The sequence below is a fragment of the Chaetura pelagica genome, unplaced genomic scaffold (assembly GCF_000747805.2).
Source record: "Chaetura pelagica isolate M959 unplaced genomic scaffold, ChaPel_1.0 scaffold150, whole genome shotgun sequence".
Taxonomy (NCBI): Eukaryota; Metazoa; Chordata; class Aves; order Apodiformes; family Apodidae; genus Chaetura; species Chaetura pelagica.
This window is the reverse complement of record NW_009952052.1, coordinates 1,764,737-1,790,243: the sequence shown is the minus strand read 5'-3', so window position 1 is coordinate 1,790,243 and position 25,507 is coordinate 1,764,737. Positions and strand designations below refer to the sequence as shown.

The 25,507-nt window shown below is 39.4% G+C and overlaps 1 protein-coding gene across 1 annotated transcript in view; it reads left to right on the top strand.

Annotated features, from left to right (window-relative positions):
- Positions 1-8,804: 8,804 nt before the first annotated feature.
- Positions 8,805-25,507, top strand: part of COL9A1 (collagen, type IX, alpha 1) — a 63,712-nt gene continuing 47,009 nt past the window's right edge. Inside the window, exons 1-6 of the mRNA XM_010003278.1 lie at positions 8,805-8,894; positions 9,213-9,286; positions 10,634-10,711; positions 10,845-10,977; positions 18,552-18,948; positions 25,436-25,503. Coding sequence (XP_010001580.1) covers positions 8,875-8,894; positions 9,213-9,286; positions 10,634-10,711; positions 10,845-10,977; positions 18,552-18,948; positions 25,436-25,503 — 770 coding nt within the window. The 5' untranslated portion in view covers positions 8,805-8,874. The remainder of the gene's footprint in view (positions 8,895-9,212; positions 9,287-10,633; positions 10,712-10,844; positions 10,978-18,551; positions 18,949-25,435; positions 25,504-25,507) is intronic.

The following is a 25,507-nucleotide window of genomic DNA, read 5'->3' as shown; positions in this document are numbered from 1 at the left end:
GGATCAAATCTATTTTCTGATAAGGCTGAGGAAGCAGCCATCAGTCCACAGCTCTTCATCCATCCTTTCCAGCTCAGTTCATGATCACTCTCCTGGCTGTTGCGGTTGCTTTTGGTTTTAGATGTTTTTATAGTTGCAGGAAGAGGATTATTGTGTTCCAATATGAAAGAACACAATGCACAATGTTAAGCAAATATACAGATAGGAATTCAGCTTATCAAAAACATAGCATCACAATGGAGAAGTTACCAAAAGATCCTTACGTAATTACAAGGTGGAAAATCACTAATGTTTGTATTACTAATTCTACCAAAGATGCAGAGAGGGCAGAAAAGACTGAAAGGTGATTTACCTCAGATGAATATCAGGCAACATAACAAGAACACAAAGCTTATTAATATTTGATGGAACAAAGTATTCTGATATTTTTGCAGCAAAGTTATTTTTAAACAAGATGTCTGTATTCTAGGGAGTTTTAGAATGCTTGAAAAGAAAAAAAAAACAACACAAACCAAACCATTTTTTAATATCTCAGCAATTTAACTAAGGAAATAAACAGCACTGCTTACTTTGTGTGTCTTAACAACCTACATACTACATAAAGATGTAAAAAGCCAATGATTCATTTGTCTATGCAGATATACATCTGGCACTATCAATATTAAACGTGGTTAGGACTAATTTAATTTATAATGAATGAAGAACATAGCATGAGAACCTGAGCATCAGTGATTGCAAAACTCCACCTGTTGGACAGAAAAGTCAGTTGACTGATTACATTGCCACAGGCTGCTCATTTCTGCCTTCTTCACACTGGAAAAATATTTCTCAATTTAGAGAATTCCTTTCAAATGAAGCTCTGCTTTTCCTGGACTGGCTCATGCCAGTTCAGCAAGTGAAGAACACTATACTGATAAAAGCCCATATATCTGGTATAGTTGTGTATATATAGTAGGATTTTTCCAGTATAAAAATATCACAAGAAATCCCACACTCTGTCATTATTATGCAAGGAAAGGCTTCTCCAATATAGACCATAGGCAGCATTAAATAGGATTATGGAGGAGGCTCAAAGACACAGATAGCTTGAAAATAGGGAAGTTCCTGAAATAGAAGTATGGAAATTTCACAGAACCAAAGAACACTGTGTGTCAGAATTAAGATGCTTTACCTTGAAAAATGTGTTCAGTGCCCTGGAATATTCTTCCCAATTACATCAAAGCATCCGCCGTAGTTTGGGAAACGTCCCAGAGGTCCAGGAGACAACCTGAGTGACACAGCACATAGAAAAGGTTCTCACTTGTATTTGTATGCTGATTGTGGCAAGCAGTGCTGCTGGCACATCTCCGTTCCAGGGCTGCCAACTAGTTCAGCTTGAATGTTGTAAATAGGCGTATTTACAAAAAGTATCCACCAGAGAGAGTAACTGAGTGTTGGAACATGCTGTCCTGAGAGGCAGGTCTTCACCCTTGGAGATAACAAATGCTGAGAGGTCTTCAGCAACTTGAGGTTAGCCCAGCTCTGGGCAGGGGGTTGGACTGGAGGGCCTCCAGAAATCACTGCAAAGCTAAGCTAGTGTGTAAGCCTCTGATGTACTTTTGATAAATTCAGTATGCCCCAACATGGGCAGGATGTTTGTCATCATCGGTCCAGTGCCTTAATTGGACGGCTTTTGAAGATTTGGCTCAAGAGAACTCATGCCTGATCTTTCAGATTCTTAAAACAAATCTAAATATTCTTAACAATTCAAATGTAACTCTTTGACTCACATACTGCTCAGAGTACCAGACAGAGTGCTGTTCATATATACTTATGTTTTTCCGATGGGTTTACAAAGGCTTGAAAGATATTAGTGTAGCTCTCCTGTAAAGTTGTTTGGTATCCTTAAAATGGCAAGTTCCAGGGAAAGAGCTCACTCTTCCCTACCTTAGCCTGGAAAGACTGTGTTTAGGAGAGACAAGGTAGTTAATTCTCCATGCTCAATTTGTTCTTGGTTTTCCTGTAAGTTTTCCAGAAGGCAGGGTGATTTTGTTGCAGGATGCTTGTCTGCCAGGGTTTGGCCTGTGATCCTTAACTCATTTCACATGGACTAGCAGACATGAGACAGCAATAACTTTTGTTTGCTGACCAGAACTGGCAGAACTCTCTTCCCACTGCTAATCTTTTGGGCTGCTGCCTTCCCCTTGAACACATCTTTCCCTCTCAGCTATTCAAATTATGCTGTAAATCTTTGCAGTAACTGGCTGCTTTCCAGAGTGGCTGCAGCAGACAATACAGCAGGAGAGATCACAAATTTTGGTTAATAAATATATTTGACATTTCAGAGCATTGTAGTTAGGTTATTTTACCCCCCACCCCCCCCTTTTTTTTTTTTTTTTTCCACAGCTCCCATGGATGGAGATGAGATGAGAATCCTGTATATGGAAGACATTCCTACATGATTTTCATGGTGAGTTGCTTCACCCTTGGCTTGTCAGCCACAATATCAACCAAATTTCCATTATTGCCTTTGTAATACTTTTACAGGAGATTTTTGTTTTTAAATAGATGTTGGCTTTATAAAAAAGATTGTCCCTCAAAAACCTGATAGTTTGCTACATGTTATAAATGTTAGAGATTTCTCAGTCCATAATTTATAAGGACATAAGTTCTGCCAACTGGCTGTAAAGTACTTAGTTTTAGGAAAGCATATGAATAAAGATACTGTCTCAGCAAAGGTGAGGAATATTTAGGTGTATTACAATAAGTTTCATTATTAAAAATACATTCTTCAATCTACATGCTGAAATTTAACAAAAAGAGGTCCAGAACATATAGCTTCTTTGGATTATAAGACTTTTCAGGTTTGTTGTACAAGAAGCCTACTGGTGGCAAAAAACCCCAAGGAATAAAAAAAAGTGATAGTAACGATGGATATCTTGGGCAATCCAACTATAGAACATATAAAAATCAACGAGAAAGCAGCAAAACAACTTATGTGACATTTGAAGGAGTGAGTGACTAATTTACACATGACGACAGGAAATAACTAATATCTGATGAGATGCAATTCAGAGAATTAGGAGAGACAGAGCAGCTTATGCCACCAGATATTCAACATGGATTTATTTACAAGCATGCTATATTCTTTCTTAAGTGAGCTCCAGTAAAACATTTACTGAGCTTTTATAAAGTCTATCATAAAAAAATAAATCAAGATGATAAACACTTTCAGGCTCAGACTCTTTTTTTGTGGTTTTGCTTTTAAAGAAAAGTTCTTTGATTAGTTTTTCATAAGAAACATCCCCCAGATATGACTGTAAGATATTTTTATTTTCTGAATTCATGCACTCTAACCCTACATTGCTCTTAAACTATCCGAGCACTTGATTCTTTACATTCTTGCAGCACAGATACTTACAGCTAGACAAATTAGATAGAAAGTAACTATCAAATCACTTGTTTCTAATAGTGAAAGTACTTCTCATGCTCATTCTCAAGGGCAGGACAGTGGGGGTGGGGCCCAGAAGCTCTGAATGCTAACAAACACAGATACCGAGGTGTTCATGACTTGCACCAGTGGGAATTTGGCTCAAACAAACAGAAAAAGTTGCCACTGTGGTAATAGCTATCCCCTGGTGCAGCTGCTCTGGGTGGTTCTGGAGTCTCTGTCCTTGGAGGTACTCAGGCCCCAGCCTGGCAAGCCCTAAGCAACCTGCTATGCCTTGGAACTTTGCCTTGAGAGAAGGTTGGACCAGGTGACTTTCACAGGCCTGCCAATCTGAATTTTTCTGTGTTTCTAGGATTTTTGGATTCTCTTCCAACATCCAGTTTGTGAAGTGATCTTTGAGAGTCCTCTCTGTATACAAGAACAAAACTTCCATCCCAGTATCTTGCATTTGAAAAATGAGGAAATGAGGAAGTGGCAGAAACAAGCTCACTTCTTTTTCAGATCATAACTGACTTTGTTTTTAGGAGTGCTAAGTAAGTTTAAGTATGAAAACATCAGAACAGCTGTAACAGGTCAGATCAAAGGTCTGTCTGGTACAGCATAATTTCCTTGGTCAAGGTATTAACAGTGGGTGCTTGGAGAAGCTATAGGAAAGAAACAAGTACATGCTAACCATTCTTCCATGTATTTTCATAATGTGTAGTGATTTGTGGACTGGTAACATTGTGAGTTGGAAATAGTCCCTGGTGGATTTTTCCTTCATCACTCTGGCAATAGTGAATTCTGGACCCAGCTCTTAGTAATATTGTTAGTATAAATGAAAAATTTTTCACTACTTTTTATGTTCATCAAATAACTCACATAAACAGGCGAAGTCTGTTTCTGATCTTATTTCAGTTGCTGAGATACAGTAAATGTTCTATCAGTAGATGTAAGTTAAGTGAGATCAGAATCTTCCATTGAAATATTAACACAGTTCTGCTTGAAATCTGCTTAACATCTCTTTTGATTTTCTCTGCCATTCCATTAGAAAAGAAATTATCCTGTATTTAAGATTATTGGAATCACTGATAGTAACATTTGGGGATAATCACATTCTGGCACTTCTGGAGATGAAGTACAAATCTTCTTACCTAGAAATAAATGAAAATAGGAAAGATACCAGAATCTAGACTTTCACCCAAAGGCAATGGGAACTGCAAGCCTCAGCAACAGAAAGAACTATTATTGCAAGGGCATATGAAGTTATGGTGCAAGTTTGTCTGTCCCCCATGTGTAGAACGTCTCTGTTTGTGCTCCAAGAACACTCCAGAGGGATTGTTGAATTCTGGAGACTACAGTGGGACAGCCTGGGTGCTCACAAACTGGCTGCAATACCATTACAGTGAGGTTCACCTGGAAAGGTGATTGTGCTGAGGTGATGAGAATCTAGCCCCATGTATTCCCAGGTTTCTTTGAACAACGTCTCCTAGAAAGAAGCCCTGGACTTCATGAAAAATGTCATCCAACAACTTGGAAAGAAAAGCTGTTTTTCTTCCCATGCCAAAATTCATAAAACTTTGGGCAGAAAAGTACATTTTTATTTTAAAAGAAAGCATTTAGTGAATAATAAATTATAAAATTCCAGTGACGCGTTGGAGTCTGACAAGGATTATAGTTTTACTGTCAATTCCATTACCCTTCACTTGTGGATGCTGTTTTAGTTATTTGTTGCTGGTTTGATTAAAAGGTGCTTAAATCAGTGCCAGTATTGCCCTTGATGTCAGTGGGAGCAGTCACAGGTCTGAGTTGCCTTAACTCTTGGAGTGATTAACAAAAAGCAGATCTTTCAGAAATGCCACACACAGTTAATCTTGAGCTGTAAAAGCCAAACACAAAGCAACAACAAACTCACACAAGTTAAGTTAGTGGTGTGTGCTTGTCCCAGAGTCTGCTAAACTACAAAGAGAGCAGAGACCCTTGTCCTATAGGGAAGAATATGGAAAATTGAAATGGATCAAGCAGATTTTTTGTTATTGTAAACTGAAAGGAGAATGTGATGAAATGAAAAGAATGAAAGCTAAATTTAGACAAGAAGGGACCACATGAGACTTAAATGGCAAGTTGGACTTCTGTTCCTCCAGTCCCAAAACCTGTCCTTGAGCCCTCCATGCCTGCATATACACCACAACTATTTTTCAGAGGAAGAACAAACTTGCTTATCCCCTCCTAAAAATCCTGCTTAAAAGTACAAGCCAGTGACATTGAGCTTCTCTGAGCCAAGTCAAACAAAAATATCACTAGATGGCTTAATTTAGCCACTCTAAATTGCTGTCAGCCCAAGTCTGAACTGAGGAACTTTCTTCCTTGCTACATCTAATGGTTCCTCCTGAGCCAAATGCTGGTTTCAGTGGTTCACGCTGAGTCGCGCATTGTGAAGGTCTAACTGCAGCCATCTCACTGCAACCTTTTTCATCACAAAGAGCAAGCTTTATATCTGCGAGAGAAGCTGACTCCACCTGATTCATTTGTTATTTCCTTCAAATCCGGCTGCAGTCTTAACAGACAGCTGTATGACTACATGTTCTCCAATGCCAGCTATACAGGACAGGAATATGGAATCAGATATCGGAGGTAAGGAATGTGAAGTCAGACCTGTAAGCACACTTTGCAATGCTGGTGATGTGACTATATTCCTACATAGCTTGCTTCCAGGAGACGTTATTTGAACAAAGTGTTCTGGTTTGGTTTGGTGGTTTTTTTGGTAGCCGGGGAAGGGCCCCAGGAGCAGCTCCGTAAGAAGCTGAGAAGCTCCTCCTGCTCCAAAACCAGGCAAGGAGCCATTAGAGGGACAATATATGCTCCTCAGCAATTAACATATGAAAGAACTGAGATAACACCTGAGCAGAGCAAGCACTGGGGGAAGAGGAGCTGTGCTGGAGAAGGAGAGCAGTGCTAGTGGTTGGTGAGGAAGAAGGGGAAGAAGATGCCCAAGAAGAAGTTTCCCCACAACCCATGGCGAGATGGCAACTGTCCCCCTGCACTCGTAGAGTAATGTGGTGAAACATTCCCTAAAGGTGCCAAGAGGGGTGAACTTGGTCAGTGGACTTGGATTTTGTGGCCAATGGATTTGCTGCCTGTGGACTCTGATTACACAGCTTTGAAAGACCCCAGTGCCAGGGGAGTTTGTTCCCGAAGGAGCCCATGACTCTGTGGGAAGCCCAGGCTGGAGCAGCTCTGGAACTTGTGGGAAGGACTCATGAAGGAGAGGTTCATGGAGGACTCTCTCCCATGGGAGGGACCCCGTGGGGAAGCAGGGAAGGACTGTAAGGAATCCTTCTTCCTGAGGAGGAAGGAGCAGCAGGAACCACCAGCCTGTGAACTGACTCTAAACCCCATCCCCTGTCCTCTTGTGCTGCTGGGGGGAAAGAGGGAGAGAAACCGGGAACAAAGTGATTTGGGCCTGGGAAGAAGGGAGGGGTGGGGTAACATATGTAAACCCTGCTCTTTGTTTTGTCTGTGTCCTGTGTGTGTTTGATGCATGTGAAATTAAATTACTATTTTTCCCCAAGTTGAGTCTGTTTTGTCTGGGACCTTAACTGGTGAAGAACCCTCCTTGTCCTTTGTCTCGACCCATGAGCTTTGTCCTCCTTATCCCAGAGTGTGTGTGTGGGGGGAGTTGAGTGAGTGGCCATAGGGCTGTTCCTTTGTTGTCATGTTGGGCCCAAACCATGACATCAATGGCGAGCCAGGCAGGAGAGCGAGACAAAGAACCACGACACAAGGTCACCATACCTCAGAACAGAGATATTTTTGGGATTTATGTTCTATGCTGTTTAATTAATCTGCTTTCAGAAGGTGAGCAGTTGGTGCTCTGATAATGAAACCCTGAGCAAGTGGTTAAACAGCAATCACAGTACACTCTGATTTTCTAAAAAACATCTGTATTATCCCAATCCATAAAAAGAGAAAAAATACAAAACGATGTAGAGACACATCGAAATACTCAGATCATCTAAATGTGAATGCTGGTTGCATGGAGACTATCTTTGTGACCCTCAGTAAGATATATAATATACCTACTCCATCTGTCTCAGTTTCCATTAACATGGAATAAGAACAATATTGACTAGCTCAATTTTAAATTTTATGTACGATGATTTCATATGCCAGATATCATGTGTTCATCATTGTGCTGCTGGACTGCAAGGATCCCTGAGCAAACCTTTCTCTTGAAGGCGGAAAAAGTGGTACCACCCAATATTTGGTTGCTTAGATGTTAAAATGGGACATTATTAATGGCAGATCATTCATGTCTCTGACCCAGTCCCTCCCTCTCCAGAAACAGGCATAATAGTGTGAACAGCATTGACACCAGAATTACCTATACTGGGAATATAAATTACAGCAAATTGGGCTGAACAGGGTAGCTCATTACTCAGTTATTTCTTCAAACTCTTAACAGACTGCAGAAATCATTGCACTTGCTGTCTCTCACACTTTAAAAGTATAAATATATATATATTTTAAAATTTGAAACTACCTTAAAACATTAAGTGTCTAGAGGGGATGAAACCCTATGATATTATGTATTAGCACAAACTAACACACTTTTCCATACATACACTAATTTTGACTGTGGTAACTATCAGGACCTTCTGGTCGTTTTCCTATTTTCTGTGCTTTTTTCATGCATACAGATTTTACTCTCTCTCTTTACACCCATGTGAACAAATATGAATAAATGACTGTGTGTCTGAACACATGTAATAGTCTATGGAAAGTAAGTGCTTTACCACTGGCAACTGAAGAGCAGGAGTCTGCTTAACAATGCCTCTGTGTATTCCTTGAAAAGGTTTGAGTTTAAGCAATGAAAACCCTTTAAAATAATTTATCTTATTCAGAAGAACCAACTGGGACATTACCAGCTAGGCTTCTCCTGAGGCCACCTGATGAGTAAATCAGCAATAAATGGAAATGCCTTCTTTAAAGAACTGGTGTTCCCTTGTTCTCCATGCTTTTAGTCTTAATACCATGTGAGGACCACTAGTTTCCTCAACCCCCTGATGTATTTTATTCTTTCATGTGGCTGGCTGAACAGCAGACCCTGCCATTTAGAGACTGGCATCACAGAACTCACATTTTCTTTCTCTCCCAGCCCTGTTGCTGGAGCAAGCAGCAGCCTTCTCTTTGCTCTCTTGGCTTCTTTATATTCAACTCTCTCCAGAGATCCGCCCTCAGAGCCCACCAGGACACACCTGTCTGTCCAGCCTCCACCTCCTTTGCTTTGCAAGATTAAAACAGCCCCAGCAGCCTGCACCTCCCCTCCCTGCTGGGTCCTGCCTGGAGCAGGACAAGCTGCCTGTGCCCATTGCTGCTTTCTTCTATGGGACTAATGAGAGAGAAGCAGAGAGTGTGGCTATAGGCACCAGGTATTCACATGAGAGAAGTGAAGAAAGCCAGCAATGAAGATGAAAAGCAACTGGTAAGAGAACAAGCAGGATTCAGAGAAATCTGTAAATAAGAGATTAGTGCAGTTAAAGCTGTCCTTGTCAGATGCCACCTTTGTTATTTGCTTTTATGACAGCATTATATGAAGGAAATGGAAAGAGCTTTATTGACATGTTTTATTATGAGGCAAAGATAAAAAGTTCTCATGTAAAGAAACTGTCTTGTCAAATCTGTTAGTAAATCCTCAGCTCAGGGTTTTATATATTTAATATGCACAGCTCTGAGGACAAAGTCAATAACAGAATCTGTCAGAAACTGTACAGTCTTACTGGCGTTTTCTTTCTGTTTGCAGGAAAATTACAGCTTTCTTTTACATGTGTAGTTTTCTGTGGTCTTTCATCTCAGCCACCATCCAACAACAATCAAGTAAGGAGACAGACTTTATCTGCATTTCATCTTCCTGTAATTTTGTCTGTCAAAATAAATATTCTGAGTTTATTTGAAATTAAAATCCTCTCTAGCTAGTGCTCACAGAAAGGAAAGACTTGTATATTTGTGTGCATGTATGGGTGGATGAATGTGTACATTAGAGAAAGAGGAGAAAAAGCAAGAGCTGTGTGCGCTGTTTTAAAATCACTATTAGATATATTTTTAAGATAAGGATTAACAGATTAGTGTATTTCTGTTCTTCTATATTCTTTGGCTACCTGTGGCAAATAACTGGTTCCACTTCATTTGGTGTGCATAAAGTGTAAATGGCTGGATGTCAGCCATGAGCCTCACTAAATAATATAGAATGAGGCTGTTTCTAAGGTGTAACATGTCAACCTGAATGTTCCCTTTAAGCCTATGTTGTCAGAAGGAAACCCACATTTATGGTTGAGCCCTTGCAGCACACAAGAGGCTCTCTGTAGGTTAGAAATACATTTCCTTCCAGCTTGCACACTTCATTCTTTCCCATCCAGACTCTACTAACATTTTCTAAATTGACCTGATCCTGGACTTGTACAGGACTAAAACTCTTCAAATAGATGTTTATTTTTCCTTCCTTCTTCCTTAAATTAGGGGACTCTGGCAGGTTTTCATGCAGATTACAAAGCTTTTTGACAGATAGTATTATGAAAAAATATATTTTAAATTTTGGATTCCTCAAACAAATTTCTTTTACATTCTTGTTTGGCTCAATAAAAAAAAAGGTGTGCAAATTCTTCTTGCTCCCACCCTATATTTAATGAATGACCGTTCTCAGGTCAGATGTGGCACAGAGTAAGATGGGAACACCTGGAATACCACAGAGGATGGAAAAGATGCCAGTAGTTTCTCAACAGCCTCTTTAGTTGGCATGAGGTTTGTTTAATTTTCCTTGAAACTAGAGGGACTGTTGATTTAGGTAACGTGTTTTTTTTTCAAAGTTTACTTAAACCACCAAAAGTTCCAGACCAAAACCTCCTTACACAGCAGGCCTTCTTATGCTACAAATATTCCTCATAGCTCTGCTAGAGAAGAATTATTATAATCCTCACATTCAAAGACTTAAAGAAAATAAATAAATCAGTCAAGTTATAATTTTATATTTGGTGGTCTCTAGAATAAAATTATAATTTTTTTAGACCTCTGACTTCACAGAGCACAGTTTAAATTGATTACCATATACATCTACTTATTATTTTTATTACTTATATCTGTATTAAATTAATAACATTCTTACTTAATTTTCAAGGTGATCTGAGGCAATGTGCAGATGCATGGTTAATAAATTCACAACTTTTGCAGGACTACCAGTCATTCTGGGTGCCAGTCAGAGAACTGATCTCTGCCCAACGATCAGGATTGGTCAAGATGACTTACCAGGCAAGTAGCATCCTGACTTTTCAGGGAAAATATGCTGTTCAGAAATTTTAATGAGTTATATTTGTCTTGTTACTGCACTATAAATAAATTGAAATGAAATTTTTATTCTGGACATGTATAATTTTTCTTGTAGGCTTTGACCTGATTTCTCAGTTCCAAATAGAAAAAGCTGCTTCCCAAGGAATTATCCAGAGAGTAGTGGGCTCCACTTCTTCACAAGTGGCTTATAAATTGGGACCCAATGTAGACTTCAGGATCCCAACCAGGTAATGCTTTTTGTTGTTTGACTTTAAAATATACATATTTTGCAGTACTATTTTTTAAAGGATAGATTTCCTCCCAAGCTAGATAATTTTCAAAGCTTTTCAAAGGGAAAAGAGCTGTTCAGGTTTTTTTTTCATTGCCATCACCAGACCAGACTGAATCTGGAACAGGGAATCCCACCTACCTCTACTAATGATGTTGCTTAAAATTCCCACAATTTGCCAGTAGAATGTGATTAATTTCTAGGAAATAAACCCAAAAGTTGTTGGTGACTTGAAAAGAGATAGGGAGGTAACAAAACCCCCCCCAAAAAAACCCAATTAAAAACCCCAGGAGGAGAGTGAGGAAAGTTTTGCCAAAACATTGACTCAAAGGGATAATTCTGATCATGTAAGGATTGCAGAGACAGGGTAAGATAAGAGCTGACTGATTGTAGAGTACGGGTTGTTGGTTTTTTTTTTTTGCTTTTGGGTAACTGGTACCTGCCTGTTCTTGAATTATTTATGGTCGCTTAATCTACGAAAGATAAAAACTATTATTTATCATGTCACAGGTAAGTTGCATAGGACCCAGGATTTAGGAATCTGTGTTTCTGCTTTACAGGCCAGACTTGCTGTTGGTGAAGGAATAGACAGTTACAGCAGGGTAGACATGTCTTTGCCAAAATTAGGCAAATCTGGATCCTGGTCCAGCACCTTAAGTAATTAAGAATGTCTTTACTTAGAAATTAACTTGCAAGACCTTTAATTGGACTACTTTTTCAGCTGGGAATAATTGAAGTGTAAAGAGTTTCTGCCCTACTCTGGCTTTCACTGACAACTTCTTCTTGATGCAGTCTTCCCTGGCTTCCACCTTCGTAGCCACCAGAGTAAACTAGTTTACAGCTTAACTGGTTGATTGCATTGGAGTCATGACTACTTTCCATCCCAGTGGCAACTCGAGGCTTCTAGTACATACATGTGAATCGAACCACAGACAGTAAATGGGATCTTCATTTTGCTAGCAGTTAAGAGATTCTCAGATTTTCAACTCATGCTGTTTAGTTCAGCAACAGTCTGAGCTACCAAAGTGCTAATACTTGAATTTCTAAGAAAGTTTAGACATTGCTATACATGGCTCTAGTGAGATAAATGCTTGATATACACAAGTTGTCCCTGATCAAGCCTATGCAAGATGTGTTAATACATCATGGCATCTGAGCTGACTACTGCCCCTGGGCTTGCTGGCTGAGTGTGGTGCTGGAGCTGGGGTTGTTTAGTCTGGAGAAGAGGAGGCTGAGGGGAGACTATCGCTCTTTGCAACTACCTGAAAGGAGGCTGAAGCAATGAGGAGGACAGCTTCTTCTCCCTGATAACATGGGATAGGACCAGAGGGAATGGATGCAAGTTGCACCAGGGGAGGTTTAGGTTAGATATTAGGAAGCATTTCTTCACTAAAAAGGTTGTCAGGCATTGGAATAGATTACCCGGGGCGACGGTGGAGTCACCATCTCCGGAGGCATCTAAACAGCATGTGGGCCTGGTGCTTAGGGACATGGTTTAGTGGTGAGCTTGCAGTGTTAGGTCTAAGGCTGGACTGGATGATCTTGGAGGTCTCTTCCAACCAGAGACATTCTGTGATTCTGTGAATTTACCACATTTGAGACACTGACTGGTACTTCCAGCCAATACTGTGCTGTTACACTGTTATACATGAGGTATACATCATAGTGTACTTGAAATTTGGCCTTGGCTCAAACTAAAGAGTCGCTCACACTAGTTCTGAGCATCTTGTCCTGAGTAATAGGTTAAGGCCCGAGTGCTGACAGTGCCCAGGTGTACCAGTCTGCTGCCCCTCTGCCACTGAGCCAGATCTTGCTGCTCTGCTCTGGTGTTGTTATATGCTGTGCCTCTCTCCATAAGCTGACTCAGAGGGAGTGAAGTTGGTTGTAAGTAGCGGAGGCTAACAGCTCAGGAGAGGCACACCTCAGCCCATTTCCAGTATTTTATTCTTCTTTAAACAGAACTCTCCACATCATCTTTATAATGCGATAGGGGAGATGGGTTTACGGGTATGAACTTGCGATGACAAAATGCCTGAGAAGCATTTCAGGAGTTAGCACGTTATGCTGAGCAGCTCACGCACGGCTGAACATCTCTGGCGGCACGGGGCTATAGCTCTGGCTTTCTCAGACCCGGGCGTTGCAGCAACCCCCAAGTCCTGCTGCATTTCCTTCCCGCCATCCCGCGCTGTCCTCTAGGTACCCCCAGCGGGGCGCCAGCGGGCAGCAGCTGCAGGCAGGGGGGAGAGGGAAAGGGAGCGGGAGGAGAGGGAAAGGGAACGGGAGGAGAGGGCCGGGGAAAGGCAGAGCAGGGAAGTGAGGGAAGGCAGGAGCCGCCCCGCGGAGCTGTCCGCGCCCGCGGTGCTGAAGCGCCGCTGCGCAAGGGGCTGCGCAGGCCCCGCGGGACGGGGGAGCTGCGGGGGCCGCTGTGGCTGTGGCAGGGCAGGCATCCAGAAGGCATAACCCCCAGGTTCGTGCCTGCATCGCTGTGAGCTCCTGCTTCGCCAAGAGTGAGGCAAACGTAGAGTCATCTTGGCAAAAAACCACAGGGCTTTGTCCCGAGCTGCGGGAAACACGGTTGTTAATGAGAGGCCGTATTAGTACCAGGAATCCTGGTGGCCACGGACTGTGTCTTCTCTTGCCTGATGAAATAGAGAGGGGTCTCCCTAATTAAGCCCATTCCCTGGCTAAGGCATTCAAGGCTCTTGAAGTAGGGATGGGAAGTTACATGCAATTGTTTACGTCTGAAGGTCTGGCTTTTCTACATCCAGCCATCCAAGTTCTTCAGGTGCTTTCCTTTTTGCATTCCAAGTAAGATATCTTACATAGCACCGCTCCATTGATATTGATAGTGACACTGTAATGAAAAAGACAAAATGCAGCTAAGAAGCTAATCACCTCACAAGAGAAATAATTAGCTCAGAACGGGACGTTTCTGAAGAACAGAAACCAACTGAGGGTAATGATTCCTAGCAAATAACTTCTGGCTAGGAACTTAAGACAGTTGCTTTTAAAAATCCTACAATTCTAGGAGACTTCAGGAGGTGCAGACACAAATGTCTCCAGCTTGAGCGAAGGAACCTGCACCCATGGATGTATGATAATACATTATCATGAGGTTGTCCAGAGGAATTTCTACAGCCACCTCTCATAGACTGTACTAACATTTCTAAAATCTTCATTTAGCAAGAAGTAAACTATCTCAGTGGGCAATGGAGCTCACCTAAGAAAATAATTCTTAAAGAAACAGGTTAAATAATGCAAGCAGTTATTTTGTAATATTCAAATAAACATGTAGCTAGCCTCTCAAAAGACTCTGCTGCTCTTGATGACTCCTAAAGTCAGTGGGACTACTCAAGGCTTCCACCACCTAGCCAGATGACTTATCTCAGATGCATTGATGCCTTGCTAAGGTTTAGCCTTAAAATGTGAAAGAAATCTTGATTGTAAGCACCAAAGATATAGGATTAGTAAGACTCTTGAGTGTTTATGACAAAGATTAAAATAAAACAGTAGTGTTTCAGAAGTTTTCTTAGATGAAAAATGAATGTTTCAACCTCCCCCTTCTCCCAAGCTGTATTAAAAAAAATTAATCAATGACTCAAATATCTGATAAAATATTGGTCTGATCTTGCACCCATTTCAGACTTAAAGCAGTTAATTATAGTTCTGAATACACAAGGAAAGCATGACTAGATTGCTATCTTACCAGATGAAGATATATATATATATAAAACTCTCTTAGTGTTTCAGAAGTTTTCTTAGATGAAAAATGAATGTTTCAACCTCCCCCTTCTCCCAAGCTGTATTAAAAAAAATTAATCAATGACTCAAATATCTGATAAAATATTGGTCTGATCTTGCACCCATTTCAGACTTAAAGCAGTTAATTATAGTTCTGAATACACAAGGAAAGCATGACTAGATTGCTATCTTACCAGATGAAGATATATATATATATAAAATGCTCTAATGACTTATATCCCTGATGTGGGTAGGAAATGAGTTAGGACTTAATTTGGCCTGTGTACTTGAAATAATTTTGCATATTAATTTTTCCTGTGCTCATCTGCCTGATTCTAAGTTTAAAACATCTAGATTTCCTTCCATAAATCAGTGGAATTTGCAATATGTGTGTTAAAAATAATGTGCTGATATAGTTATCAGCTGTACAAGAAGATTACAGAATCCAGCACTCTTCAATTTGCAGTGAGATGTAGGAATAACTTCTCTATAATTGTCTATTTTAATATAATGATAGATTTGCATGGCTTCCAAAGATTTAGCTTTTTAAGCTACAGACTTCTGTAGGGTTTTTGCCTATGTAAAGGTCACAGGCTTTGTAAAAAAACATGTACTGAAATACACTGATACTATTAAAGCCAGTGGAATTGCTTCTTTCCTGTTGGAGTAACTGAGGTGAGAATCTGTGTCTGCCTTATTTGTTGAATGATAAGTATAAATCTTACACAATATTAGTTCACTGCAGAGCATCTTTCTGGTGATGGGTCCTGCTGTGCTTAGTTATTTTGACTCACATTTCTGATAATAAATCTCTACTCTAGGCAGCAGGACTTCTGATGGTTATTAAAAGTTCTTAAAAATGTAAACATTTATTAATGGTTGTGTACTGACTTTTTGTCTTTACTGTTCTATATTAATTACTTTTAATTTAGCTTTATCTTACCATTGTCAGAAGCTCTTACACAATTTCTCTTTTTTGCATGTCACTTAAGAAGTTAACATGTTTCTTTTCTATTTTAATTTCTGAAAAAGAAGGAGGACTAGTATGATGGCTTGCAAAAGGCTAACACTATAGTTAAGTATGATGCAAAGGATTCTACTGCCAATCTGGTATAAACAATCTTCTAATTAAAAAGTGTAACAAGGTTTATTTACTAGGTTTTTTTGTTTTGTTGATTTTTTTTTCCAGTAGATTTGTGTCAGCTGGGGTAGGGTGAGAACATGTGTGATATATTAACCAGTATTGCCATGACAGCAAGTGCAGAGAAAGAATGAAAACCTCTCCTCAGAGGATCTCAGATTAGCAACACCTTCTTTAGCTTCTTTACCTGCAGAGCTCTGCACGTCAAGTCCCCTAGAATCGCTGAACTTGACATAGAGAGTCACAGAACACTTTGTGTTGAAAGGGATGTCAAAGGTCATCTAGTTCCAACTTCCCTACCATGGGCAAGGACATCTCCCCCTAGACCAGTTTGCTCAAAGCCACATCCAGCCTGGCCTTGAACACTTCCAAGCTCAGAGTGGGTATTCACAGTTTCTCTGGGTAACCTGATCCAGTGTCTCACCATTCTCAGTCAATAATTTCTTCCTAATGTGTAAACTAAATCTAACCTTTTTCAGTTTAAGGCCATTACCCCTTGTTCTAGCGCTACATGACGTTGTAAAAAGTCCCTTCCTAGCTTTCCTGTAGGCCCCCTTCAGGTACTCAAAGGCTCCTAAAAGGTGTCCCCAGGGCCTTCTCCAGGCTTAGCAACCTGAACTCTCTCAGTCTGTCTTCATAGGAGAGGTGCTTCAGCCCTCTGATCATTCTCACGACCATCCTCTGGATTCGCTCCAGCAGCTCCATGTCCTTCTTGTACTGGGAGGTCCAGAACTGGACACAATACTGCACATGGGATCTCATGGGAGCAGAGAGATGTCACATGGATACTAGTTAAAACATTGTCTAACAATACCACCTTCAATAGAGTAGCAGAAAAATCAGTTCTTGTGTGAGAACAAACAGTGGGATTCAGCAAATGAAGAGATAAATGACTGAGATGAGCTCAGGTTTTAGCAGCAGATGACATTGAAATACTTGTTTAAAAGACATTATGGAAGAAGAAGGATACTGAGGGCCATAAAAGATGTGCTGAACTGGATCAGGAGCTTCGCAAAGACCTGATGTGTGTCTGAATAGGGAATGATAATATATTACAGGAGCAGGAAAGAATCTATAAATATACTGTGTAAGCTAGAAGCCTAGAAAAGGATGAAGGACAGTAGCATACACTGAAAAGTGCTCAGAAGAGAAGGGAAGGCACAATGCTCATGCATCAACATTTGCATTTAAGATGGCAAGATAGAAACTGAAACAAAACAATAAGAGAACACAAAAGGTTAGATAAAATCCTTTTAGACAAAGCCATTTGGGGCAGACTACTGCATCCACAATTAACAGAGACACAAGCCTTAGCAAGCCACTGGCAATTTAAAGATATCAGCAAGGAACCTTCCCTCCCACCTTTGTATTTCTCTGTAATGAGATAATCTTCCAGCAAACTATTCCCCTTCCCCATACACCGGCTTTCAGATGTATATAAAGGCTCGTGGGGAAAGAGGAGAAACACCAGCAGTTCGGGTAGTTCTTTAACAAGGTGAAGCTGCTGCAGCTGCTGCCAGGCTTGCCCCAGCCCTGGTGAAACCTTGCTGAGGCTGTGCCGTCACCTGCTGGAATAGGATTGCACTGCAGCTTTGGATACTCCAAACTACAAAACTTTATCTGGAAGTCTTCTCTCACTAAATCAGTAGTCACCAAGCATGCAGAACAAGAACTAACTTATTACACGTTGTCGTCTGACACTGAAAAAGAAACTTTCTTCAAAATGCCTACTTTCCTGAGAAGTTATACTAATGAAAGCTAGTGACAAAATAGCTGTGTGTGTCTCAATACTTAAATGTATCTAAATACAACTTATTCTTAAATGTTGATAGATGGCAAATAATGTGTTCATGCCAACTGGATTATGAGACTACAATGTAACAATCCAGAGACTATGAAAAGGCCTATTTTTAAAATATTATACTGGATTCACAGATATGTTTGAGAGAAAAAAGACCTTACTGCTTTGCACAGTGACACAGCCAGTAGTACTTGTTTGTGTTTCCAAATATCACATTATAGGAATGAAACATTTTATATGTGGCAAATCTGTTCCCTGTTCCTTGTAGTCTTATGGGTGAATGTTGCAGGACATAATACAATTTTAATGTGGGCTCTTACTCTGTCTGTATTTGTCAATTAGTGATTCTGTGAATGATTTCTGCTAATGTGATAGCTAATACATTAACCAAATGGTTATTGTCAGGCTGAACAAGAAAATGCGTTTCCAAAATACATTCTTATGTCTTCAAAACCAAACCAGACCTGTGCTGATCATCTATCTGATCAACTATAAAGTCACACTACATTGACTGATTTTGGAAGTCTAATAGTAAGAAATAAGTAGGATATACTTCCTAAATATGAAACAGGAGTCTGTTGTTGCTCCACCTGTTACACTTAGAAAGGGTTATAATGAATATTGTGCAATATTGGATGAACCCCCATTTCTGAACCAGTTCCATTTGCCATTAGCAACACTAATGACTCAAAAGGATACCCCTTTTTGGGACTCCTCATGCAGAAGATGCATGATAAAAGCATGGCTGAAGTATGGTTCCACTGAGTAGCTGTTTCCCATTACTCTGTGATGTGTGGAGATTTTTTGATACAGATGCACAACAAGTGTGTTGTATTTTGATCCTACACAGTGCCATTTATTCCAACGGATTGCCTGATGAATACTCCTTTCTAACTACTTTTCGGATGACTGGGGCCACACTTCAGAAATACTGGACTATATGGCAGATTGAGGATTCTTCAGGAAAAGAACAAGTTGGAGTGCATCTTAATGGTCAGATGAAAAGTGTTGAATTTTCTTATAAAGGAGCAGATGGAAATCTCCGAACTGCATCATTTTTGCATTTGCCTTTCTTGTTTGACTCCCAATGGCATAAGCTTATGATAAGTGTGGAAGCAAACAGTGTCACACTTTTTATTGACTGTATTAAAATAGAATCCTTAAACATAAAACCAAAAGGGAAAATCAACTTTGATGGCTTTGCTGTGCTCGGAAAACTTAAAAATAATCCTCAAATATCAGTTCCGGTAAGTTCCAAAACCTTTTAATACTGTAAAAAGTGTTTCAAAGGATCTTTACACTTAATATTTTATTTTTTTTTGGTGGGATGCATCTTAAAATGTTTTCTGAAAGCAGAAATGGCAGAAAATAAGAACTTCTTGGCAGGTAAGTACTAGCTTTGTTTTTAAAATATGGCACATATGTATACTGTGTAAGGTGAGGGATGACCCAGGCTAAGTCTAAATTTCAATAGTGAAATATCTCAGACAACCATCCTTCTGTGACTGGATTCTGCTCTATCAGTTGGTTTTTCCTATGCTTATATGTGGAGCTTGATCTAGAAGGAAGTCCTTGGACATGGACTTCAGTGCTGTAACTCACAACAATGAGAGCAAAACGTTAATTGAGCAAGAACTCGGACCCCTCTCTCATATGTGAGCACTGACCATCAGCTAGAGATGATTAACTGTGTCTCTGGCAGGATAAATATTTCAAATAGTTAATATGAACAGCTCCTGTGAGAGATATTGAGTGAGGTCTTTTTTAATCTGCTCTGATGCTCACACAGGAAATCACCAATGTTTAAATCTCAGTGCTAAATCAGAAATTATAAAGAGTATCTTATACCTCAGGAAACTGTTTTAATCACTATGCTACCTGGTCATGTTGACACTAGCTTTTCCTTTTCAGGTTTGGTTTTTTTGGGTGTTTTTTTTTGTTTTGGTGGGTTATTTTTGTTGATGTTGGTTTGGTTTTGATTGTTTGTTTTGTATTTTCAAAAAGGCTGACCTGGAGTAGACAACTAACTCTTAAAGAATGTTCTTGTTGATTAATCCTATAAGGGATAAGTGTAGCTTCAGAGTCTAGATCCAGTCTAAGCACAGAGCACAGCAGACACAAACCTTGCCCAATCTCCTTCTATGACTGGGTGACCTGCCTAATGGATGAGGGGAAGGCTGTGGATGTGGTCTACCTAGAATACCTATAGTTTTGAATGAACTTTGAAATAACAAGTGAAACGAAACATAATATTTTAACTGTATTACATAGGTTTTGTTTGTTGTTTATTTTATTTTTTTTTTTGTCAAAACTGTGGCCACAGAGTAATCATCACTGTATAAATTTAAAAGGGCAAATGCTGCAGGAAAAGGTGTCTGAAAGCAGCCATCTAGTGTGTTCTTGTAGGTGTGGATTAGGAAATGTCAATAGCTCAAAAGTTATACTAATTCTGCTGAAAACCAAAGTTAATCTTTGAAAATATATTTCAAAAGTAATCAGCTGGAGCTGATAATGTAACAAATGGCTGCATATGTATTTTAGCGTTGCTCACTGGTCTGAGGGATACTGCTCAGTGAATGGCTGGGTGGGATAGAATCACAGAATCATTAAGGTTGGAAAGGACCTTAAAGATCATCAAGTTCCAACCCCCCTGCCAGGAGCAGGGAACCCTACCACTAGACCAGGCTGCACAAAAACCTCATCCAACCTGGCCTTAAAAACCTCCAGGGATGGGGCATCAACAACCTCCCTGGGCAACCCATTCCAGTTCCTCACCACCCTTATAGTGAAGAATTTCTTCCTAATATCTAACCTAAATCTCGCCTCTCTCTGTTTAAAACCATTACCCCTTGTCCTATCACTGTCTTCTCTGATGAAAAGCCCCTCCCCAGCTTTCCTGTAGGCTCCTTTCAAGTACTGGAAGGTGCTATAAGGTCTCCCTGGAGCCTTCTTTTCTCTAGGCTGAACAGCCCCAGGTCTCTCAGCCTGTCTTCATAGCATAAGGATGATGAAAACATTACATATTCTATGCATGTTAATGGCATGAAAAAAATTCTATCCCAATATTGTGCTGCTCTTCTGAAAGATATTCAGATTAAATGCACAGAGTGGTATGGGTATTAAGGTATTATAACACCTAACATACAATGCTACAGTAAACCAGGCCTTTAAGTTGGAATGTAATTCTTTACAAAAAAAGAAAAAAAAAAGGAGGGCTCCTGTTGCCTGTTGAAGTAATGATTAGGAGTGGCAGCCTACAAATGAGGAGAGAGACGTGGCATTAAGGTCACCTTGGCAAGAAATCAGACTTCACCTTCTCTGTCGGTGCTCTGGCTGGCATTTCGGCCAGGATTAAAGAAGTTGGGAAAAGCAGCAGAAGATATTTGGAATTTAAACCACTTCCTCTCCAGGTGATATTTCACTGAGACTTCTCTTTTCAGCAAGGCATACAAATGAGGATGAAGGATTGAGTTGGGCTGTTTAGGCATTTGATGGAGGAAGAGTATCTATCATCATGTTTAAGCACTTACATCATTAAGCAGCAGTGTGAAGCTACCTGAGGTCAGGGGGAATGTGAAGTATAGGGCACCCTTCTTCAAGGATGAAAGAACAAAATGGAATTAAGTAATTTTTATAATTCACCATTTATTGTGAAAAATATTTGTTTACATCTTCAGCATGTTTCTGAAAGGATTCAGTAATATTTACTGTATTTTATGAAAAAATAAAATCTTTGCTTAAGGAAGGTCTTAAAACAGGATTATGATGCACATTTTTTGACAAAAAGAATAATGAAGCACTCAAACAGGGAAGGAAGAAAGTCAGCATCACATTAAAGTTTTAAACTAAATTAGATGTCTAAAAATATACTTTAATTCAGACAGAACTGTGGGCTTGAAATGAAACTCTCTAGACTGAGTGTCATAGCTTGTGTTATTGAAGTAAAAACTGAGTATGGTTGTGGTCCAACCTGGTATTATAAAATGTAGCTTTAGGAAGACATTATCTGCTGAAATTATGATACAGAAAATACACAGTCTGAGGGGATAGTAATTTTTAAATGACTGTTTATACTGCACAAGTTTCTGGTTTAGTCTGTGCTTTTAGTTTCTTTTTAAATTGAATAAATAAATCTATGGTTGGGGATATTTTAGGCTTATCCTTTGACTTGCTTGACTATACTCAGTTTAAACATCTTACCAGTCCTGGGTATTTAATATGTCCCAGGCACAATTCCTAATTTATTTTCAGGTGCTGTTAAAGTATATTACTTCCAGTATTACAATTTTTAAAGGACATAAATTACATGTTTCCTATTCTTTTCTATTTTGCAGCTTTCTGTGAGCAGAATAGGTCAACTTCTCATAGCTGCACTGCAAAAATGTCATTTTAAAAGAGATTCTTTATTGCTTGTTGTTACTATGATTGCCTAGGAGAGCAATAGGTAGATTTTCATTAGAAACTATGGCTTGTCTTTGAGCCTTTATAAAGATTTATTCCAGGATCTCTGGAATCTTTTATGGAGGGCGAATTTTGATACAGGCTTGAAGCTGCATTGTATCTTCTGTTAGATAAAAAAGAAAATAGTTTTTGTTTGTGTCGGTTTTTTTTGTTTTGTTTGTATGTTTTAATCTAAAAGTAATGCAAATAATCCACTACAAACTCCAAGCAACACAAGATTTATCAACATTTCAAAACTGAAAGGAACCTACTTCCTAAATAATGTGTTTATTATAGAAAGGCAAGGGCATTTATATCTTACTGCTCAAAGATTAACTGCTGTGTGATTATACAAATTGCCTTAGTTTCTGCGATTTTGTAGGCACTACCCAGATTTTCTCATAACAGACACTAAACACTCTGCTAGAAGTGATCAATTATTTAATTGATATTTAATGCTGCTAACTAGTTCAGGGCAGCTACATGGTTTGTAATGCCTAAGAGGAAGATGTTTATCAATATTTGCTGAACAAGGATTAATTTACACTGTAGAACAGATAGTATATATGAATTTTAAGAAGTCATGTCTCTTTTTTTTTCACCCTGTGAAATCTCACATTCAGAAGGATAAACCCTTGCTGTGGAAAGTCAAATAGCACTGGAATTTTATGTATTGTTCTAAGGCTTTGAAAAATGATACAAGGAAAGTGAAGCTTTAAAAAAACAGTACAGAGATACAGGAAAATGGATAAAACGTGTTTAAAAAAACTCTAGAATGAGAAATGTTTAAATATGTGTAGCTTATTCTTGGTCACTTAAGAGATATACAGTTGATAGCATACTTCCCTTAGCACAAACAAAGGTATTATAAATGAAAAATTGTGTAAAACCTTCACCTGAAAACTGCTTAGCTGAGTTATACCTCCCCTAAAGCGATGCCTTCTCTTTCATCATCCCTGAGGCAGCAATAGTCCAGCAGGGCATAGAGTATTTACAGATTTTGTACCCTGTTATAAGTTGAAAGCACAGCTCAAGATTGTTGATTTCAGTTATAGTTATTACTGATCAGCCTTTTTGCATAACCTGTACTCAGATAATTTATTTCAGGCACCTTATTCCCTCCTCTTGTCCCATGCAGAATGCTCTCTAATATGGCTATATTGTTTTAAATTATTTGTCAGCACTATGTAAGTATTATGAAGCAAAACCAGGCTCATTTGGTAGCATCTGTCTGCCTTCTGCACAAAGCTATCCTTTCTTCTTTTACCACCTTTCATCCCATTTACTTCCAAACTTACAGTTTCTGCAGTATGGGAACCACACTGCATACCATACTGGGAAGCATTTCCATGGCTATGTTCATTTGATCTTGTGAATGAGGGAAGTATTCTAAAGAAAGAAGTGTCGAATCACACAATTTCAGATTATATCCAGATTAAATTTGTAAAGGCAACCATAATTGAATGGATGACTTTTCAATTTTAATATTATGTGATCTAATTTAAGATTATAAACTGCTTTAGAGCAATTAAGGACTTCTTTCCCTCTGCAAGTGAGCTTGAGAGGTGAACAATGTAGAGATTCAAAGCTCAGAATCTAGTTGTAGAGTATGAAATAAATTATAATACAGGTATTATTTGATCCGATTTTTATGTCTTTTCATGAGCCCTCATCTTCAGATTTCAGACACCCTTTCTACTATTTTACTGCTGCCTTGTAGTATTGAGTTATAGTATACATTCTGTGCTTTTATATGCATATGATGGCATTCAGTAGCCTATTATTAAGGACTGGGAAAAGCTTTTAAATGAGAGTTGGATAAAGGGGGTAGAGAATTGACTCACAGATAGTGGTGTCAGATAACAGGTAAAAGAAACAAGGGTACCACCTCTTTTGTGCTCTAGTCTCTAGAAACTGTGCATGGCTGCAGAGTAAACAGAGCAGTGGAGATGTGATAAGGAGGATTCCAGAAGTGGCAGCAATGGAGTGGTGAAGACCAACAACAAAGCAGCAACTTGTGGAAATGTAGGAGTTTTGCAGAGATCTGAAAGGATTTCAGACTCTAAGCATTTATTAGCTCTAGAAGTCAGTATGCAACTAAGTCAATGAAAGGATGGTGGTGGGAGAGGAAAACACCTCAGAATGACAGTCTGCTTTCTGCATCAGTCATAGACTGGGACTGAAAAGGACAATGAGATATCCCAGGAGCACAGAAGGCAGCCAAAAGCACTGAGACATTATGTTGTGGGTAGGATGGTAAGCTCTTTGAGCTTAATAGAATAAGGACAGCTCAGAGAAGCAAAGAAATACGAAGTGAAAGCATCCAGACACTTCTATTTTCAGCTCCTCAGAAAAAAGAAATCAGAGTATTTTCCCCACCAGGGCTCTATGTTGTAACCTAAAAATTTTATTCCCCCAATTCCTCAGCCATCCATAAGGAAAAGAAAGGAATAGGAGCCTTTGAATTTTATCACCACATTGAGAAATCTCTGCATAAACCATTCATTAGTTGTTCATAAGCCAAGCTGGATAGGAAGTATGATTGGAAGGGAAAACAATCTGAAACTTAAAAACTTAGATACAATAAATATGCATGATGTAATATGCTTCTAGTACTTAAAATTCCACATGGCACATCATATATGAATGGAGATACGTTTGAGCTATTCAGTAACTTTCAGGAGAAGGTATGTTTTTAAATCTGTGTAGCACATCAAGTGGGTCCCAGTTGCAGCTTCTGAAAAGAGGTTTGCTTTAATCCTGTGTCGTTTTCCAGTGCTAAATACAAATATTCAAAGAAGATGTGAAATTTCACACACAGTACTCAGTTGCAGGCTGTTGCCAGTGTTCTTACGATCCTGCTTTTTGAACTCACGCTTAGATCACGTTTCTGTCCTCACACCTACCATTCTTCATGGGCACAATTATCCACTAGATAAAATAGATATCCATTAGATAAAATATTTTTGTTTGTCTAATAAACCCACCACATAGAATGAGGAAAAATGCCTGAGCTTATAAAGAACATGTAAAAATGACACGTGATGAATCTCACCTTCTCTTTAAATCCCGTGGCAGGTTTATGCCCCCTCTTAAAAAACCTCCAGAATTAGAGGTTGGAGAACGCAGGGTGAAGTACTACTCAGGCTGAGCTCCCCAATACACCCGTAGCTGTTACCATTAAATACCTGCCTTTTTGAACATACCGTTAGCTGACCATTGTTCCTCCTGTTAGAACCTGTACCAGTGTGACCCCCTGACCCACATTAATGTCATTTTTATCTCCTTTGTCAGTTCGAAATCCAGTGGATGGTGATTCACTGCGACCCTCTGCGTCCCCAGCGCGAAGGCTGCGACGAGCTGCCA